The 5,320-nt window shown below is 30.0% G+C and overlaps 3 protein-coding genes across 3 annotated transcripts in view; 1 reads left to right on the top strand and 2 right to left on the bottom strand.

The window, feature by feature from the left end:
- LOC108689060 overlaps window positions 1–154 on the bottom strand; it is a 1,530-nt gene extending 1,376 nt beyond the window's left edge. Inside the window, exon 1 of the mRNA XM_018195663.1 lies at window positions 79–154. The gene's annotated coding sequence lies outside the window, so the exon portion shown is untranslated. The remainder of the gene's footprint in view (window positions 1–78) is intronic.
- Window positions 155–969: 815 nt separating this feature from the next.
- On the top strand, window positions 970–3,116 carry LOC108689038 (venom serine carboxypeptidase). The gene is made up of 2 exons (XM_018195633.1): window positions 970–1,404; window positions 1,950–3,116. Exons 1-2 carry the CDS (start codon window positions 1,108–1,110, stop codon window positions 3,066–3,068), a joined length of 1,416 nt encoding a protein of 471 aa, XP_018051122.1. The 5' UTR covers window positions 970–1,107; the 3' UTR covers window positions 3,069–3,116.
- Window positions 3,117–4,445: 1,329 nt separating this feature from the next.
- The window catches only part of LOC108689064 (lysosomal thioesterase PPT2 homolog), a 1,377-nt gene continuing 502 nt past the window's right edge, over window positions 4,446–5,320 (bottom strand). The window contains exons 2-4 of the mRNA XM_018195669.1: window positions 5,060–5,309; window positions 4,869–4,987; window positions 4,446–4,799 (exon numbers count right to left, since the gene is read on the bottom strand). Of these exons, the coding sequence (XP_018051158.1) occupies window positions 4,446–4,799; window positions 4,869–4,987; window positions 5,060–5,309 (723 nt within the window). The remainder of the gene's footprint in view (window positions 4,800–4,868; window positions 4,988–5,059; window positions 5,310–5,320) is intronic.

The following is a 5,320-nucleotide window of genomic DNA, read 5'->3' as shown; positions in this document are numbered from 1 at the left end:
ATATATATATATATACATACGTACATACATACATAGATATATATATTATATATCTATATATAGACACAGTATGCTAACCTTGTACGATCGCCAATTCTACGATACAACAGATTCAAAACTCAAATGCGAAAGGAATGTATTGCTTTCAACTGCCTTGGTGTAGTTGATCAGCTGATAATAATATAGCAAGCGGCAAATGCCGCGCTACAGTTTTACACACTGGTTACTACATATAAGTGACAAGCGAATTAACCAATCATCTTCTATATACATAATATTATTTTCAATAAAACATTATATTGATTGGTTAAAAACGTTTCTTTTTTTTTGTTTTATAAAACATCATCACTTGTATATAAAATTGTAGACCTGTTTTTTTTGGCTGAACTTTTGCATCAATTCATCTTTCTTCTTCTTTTCTCCTGAAGAGAAAAGGAAAAAAACTGTGCTAAGTTCAACTAAAAAAAACAGGCCTACAGTTAGCCTTTTGCTATCTCATTTCGACCGTTGCTATTTAAATCATTCATATGAAGCAATATATCTTTTACAATTAAATAATACTTAAGCCTGAATTTACTATTTATATAATCAGTACAAAATGTATTACAAGTTCTGTATGATGCCCATTATACGGCCCGATTTATTATACGCTGAATTATTAATGTTATGAATCTAGCCAATCGTAGCTATTCTTCTGAAAAAGGGAATAACTGTGATTGGTCAGTTTCATAACATCGATATTACAACTTCTCAACGCTCTCAAGTCCCATGCAAAGATACCTTTAAAGGTGTTTGAATACATTCTAAAATTCAATTCTGTTAATTATCTTTTATCCTTGTTTAGTATTCGGTGAACAACAAAGATAAAATGATACTCAGGTTGACAGAGTCAAGTTTTGGAACGCACTCCATAATAATATGGTCACGTGTCATAACCTATTTTTGTATATTTGTCATGTCATTGATAAAAACAAAGCAATTATATCGATATAGTAATAATTAACATGACAAGCTACAATTAGATATATTTATTGAGTTCAATTAGTTCAGTACCCAGTATAGCAAGGCAATATCAGACAGTATCGATTGTAACATTGAACTAACAATATGTACAGCGTTCTTATGCTAACTTTGAGCACATTATTGCTCGTATTACCGCACGAAAGTATAAGTGGATTTTTGAATGCATACCCCAAATTGAAGCAGTTTCAACTCACCGATGAGGAGGATGTTGGTGCGCCGCTTTTTCTGACGCCTTTAATAGAAAATGGAAAAATTGAGGAGGCGCGAGCAAAGGCTCTCGTCCAACACAAAGAAATGGGCGATATTAGCAGTTACTCGGGTTATCTCACAGTTAATAAAACGTACAATTCTAATCTGTTCTTCTGGTTTTTTCCAGCCATGGTAAGTAACGATTAATCCCCTCGTAAAAGAGATTATACTTATACAACTAGATCTAGATCGAAAAATTACAGATTTTGTAAAGTGCTATATTTTCTGTAAAATTTGAACTATGACTGAATTTATATCTCAAGGAGAGCTATAAATTTCGTATAATTTCTGCATTCAATGGATTCGCTCAGTTTCTACTGCCACTCTATTGTTGATTATGTCAAATTATATAAAGTTCTATCGGCAAAACACACTTAATACAAATACAATTGATACCAATTTGTTAGCACATTGCTAACATTTTTTACTTATTAGGATAGTTATCATAAAAAATTTTTTGATTATACAGTGTTGTATATACAATAAGAATTTCCATATTTTTAAATTTTATTTGCATTTAATCTTGTTAACATATTTTTTACGAGTACTTATGATATACATAATTCTTCAAGCATTAAAAAAGTTGTATAGATTATATGATTAGACAGTTCCTTACTCCATTACAATTTAAGGTTGGTTTACAATCAAGATTAAACAATCATATTTGTGTGCCATAGCACAATCCAAAGACTGCACCAGTAATATTATGGCTGCAAGGTGGCCCAGGAGCAACTTCTATGTTTGGTCTTTTTATGGAAAATGGTCCATTTATAGTTACTGCTAACAAAACTTTGACAATGCGAAAATATTCATGGAATATAGCACACAATTTAATATATATTGATAATCCAGTTGGTACTGGATATAGTTTCACTGATGATGAAAGAGGATATGTAAAGAATGAAACACAAGTAGGAAAAGATATTCTTACTGCCTTGATACAATTCTTTTTGTTATTCCCAGAGCTACAAAAAAATGATTTATTTGTCACTGGTGAATCATATGCTGGTAAATATGTACCAGCAGTGTCTTATACCATTAACAATTATAATATCAAAGCAGAAACAAAAATTAACTTAAAAGGCCTTTCTATTGGTAACGGACTGTGTGATCCAGAGAATCAATTGCTATATAGCGATTATTTGTATCAGCTCGGGCTGATAGATGAAAATGGGAAAACTCAATTTCAAGTATATGAAAACAACGGTCGCGAATTTATTAAACAGAAGAAATATCTCGAAGCATTTGAAATATTTGATACACTCCTTAATGGCGATCTAAATGGCACGCCATCCTTATTTCACAATTTAACTGGTTTTGATTATTATTTCAACTATTTGTTTACGAAAGATGGCAATGATTCCGATTGGATGTCTGAATGGATACAAAGAGCTGACGTCAGACATGCTATACACGTGGGCAATAACACTTTTCATGTTGAAACCAAAACTGTCGAGGAACATTTGAAAGAAGACGTCATGCAATCCATAGTACCTTTATTGACAGATCTTCTGCAGCATTATAGAGTACTTATTTACAATGGACAATTAGATATTATCGTAGCATATCCACTCACGGAAAATTACTTAAAAAATTTACAATGGTCCGGAGCAGACAAGTATAAGAAAACGTCAAGAAAAATATGGATGGTTGGAAATAATGTAGCGGGCTATACAAAAAGCGTTGACAATTTAACAGAAGTTCTCGTACGAAATGCAGGTCATATGGTTCCTTCAGATCAACCAAAATGGGCATTAGATCTCATCACACGTTTTACTCATAATAAAAAGTTCTAAATAATTATGTGGATTATTATATTAAACGTATGTGATAACAGTTTTGAATTTTTTATCTTAAGAATCTCTAATATGATATGTATGTATATATCTACAGGGAAATTATTTAATTATAAAAATACATAGATCAAATACTATAAACAAAAGTTTTAAAAAAAGTTAAAAGTATTTGCCATTTGTTGTTCCGCAATAATTTTTCAGACATTATAATGAAGACTCAATTAATAAATTACAATTAGATGATTATTACTTTTCATCTTTATCTCGAACTATATATTTAACTTTTATCGTTTTCCACAAAATTACTGTTTAACTGTAATCTATAATTGACCTTTTAACTTTAATGTTTGATAAATTACTGCTCAGAGCAGCAAATACATAGCAAATATTTTTATATTTTCTGAAGAACATTCTTGTTATGATTCGCAAATGTTGGAACCTGTATATATAGATATTTAATAATATAAGGCAATTTTTGAGCCAACAATACACTCTTTAAGACATTCTTAAAATACTCTGAAAAATAGTCAAAGAAAAAATAATAGTAATAAAATGATAATTTTGTAATGGAAAATATTTAATAAAGTTATTAATGAATATAAAAGCCGTCCATAAATTTTTCCTATTTATTTTATATATATAAATCTAAATAATTTATATTAAATAAATTTTCCTATTAATTTACACTATATATATTTTGAAATACATAGATTCAGACTTCATATTTTGTATATTTGTATATAAAAAAATTATGTATATGTATATAAAAATCTTACTGTGTGCTACATATATTAACAAGCATATATATTGAGCATACAATTAGCATGCATGCACACAAAAACATGTGCACCCATAAAAGTACATGCATGGAAATATAAAAGGTGTGTTCTTGCGTCTTTTGAACATAAGAAGAGCGACATCTAGAAGACGCCATGTTGCCGCGGTTTTTTGAAGTTGGCATTATGTCATTATGACATTATGTTGAGTTCTTTCCTTTGGAAATCGAAAAAAATGTAAATTTCTGCATCCTTTTTTTCGGAAACTATTTGTACACGTTTTTACTTGACACATACTCATATCCGCAATATATCACTTCAAAATTACTGCGATGTAAATGTTTAAAATGCACATCTGGTTATGCGCAGAACGGTATGAAATTCGTCTCAAAAACGAGCACACCTTTTATACTTCCATCACGGGTACATAAATTTATATTAATCTATTCGAATATAAAATATATAAAATGTGAGGAATAAAATATAAAAATAATGTTCTAATTTGTTTAAATTTGTTAGATATGGCAATATATAATAAATAGTAATTTAGTATATATATTTGGCAAGTTTTCAATCTTATTTTACTTAAATTTTATTTTATTTAATCTAAGTATGGTAACAAAAATTGATCTACTATAGAAATATTTGTATGCCATTCAGTATGAGAAATTCCGGGCACTGTGATGGTCTTTAACTTGCCTTGTTTATCTAACGTTTTTAAACCAATCCTGTCAAATTTATAAATATCTCTATCACGCATGTCTATCACTGTATTGTTATTGTCATAATATCCAAAATGACTGCTTTCCCATGGAGTGATTACGCCATCGTTCGGTCCTCCAATAAGTATCATTCGTTTTAGCTTAGTTAAACCTATTTTATAGTCAGAATTGTTAAAACCGTTGATTTCATTGTTCACATATGGTAAAAACTTGCTGTACTTATAATAAAATTCCTGAAAAAAAATGTATATTAGAATATACAATAATATACTTGATACATAAAATAGATTAAAGTTAATAACTTGATGATGAGGATCATTCCAATAATTTCCAACACTGGTGTATTGTCCAAGTCGTGAATAAAAGAGTTCATAAGCAGTCTCACAAGCTAAATCTGGGAAAATCAAACGCAGAAAACGTGCTGAAATCAGGATTTTATGATTAGAACAAAATCTTTGTTTTATTTTCTATTTGGATATCATAATATATGTACTTCCGTATTGTCCCGCTTGCGGTGAGCTTAGGGAAATAAAATTTCTAACATTATGCACAGGAAATCTTTGTAAAATGGCTCTAGCTAATAAACCTCCTTGGCTATAACCTATTAAATTAATTCCCTCAGGAAATGCAACACCTATAGAAAGCACATCCATGCCTATTTCTTCTACCTGTTTCCACATTGGTTTTAGGCTACTCCAGCCTGCAAATCTAATAGTGTTATAGACTGGAGTTCCAGGATGCATCTGTGAAGATA

This window comes from Atta colombica, unplaced genomic scaffold (assembly GCF_001594045.1).
Source record: "Atta colombica isolate Treedump-2 unplaced genomic scaffold, Acol1.0 scaffold254, whole genome shotgun sequence".
NCBI lineage: Eukaryota > Metazoa > Arthropoda > Insecta > Hymenoptera > Formicidae > Atta > Atta colombica.
The sequence above is the reverse complement of the archived record's forward strand: the minus strand, read 5'-3'. Positions and strand labels throughout refer to the sequence as shown.

Coding starts and splice junctions, on each gene's coding strand:
- LOC108689038 (XM_018195633.1), top strand. CDS start 1,108: ATGTACAGCGTTCTTATGCTAACTTTGAGCACATTATTGCTCGTATTA. Junction 1,405..1,949: donor TCTGGTTTTTTCCAGCCATG/GTAAGTAACGAT, acceptor TGTGTGCCATAG/CACAATCCAAAGACTGCACC.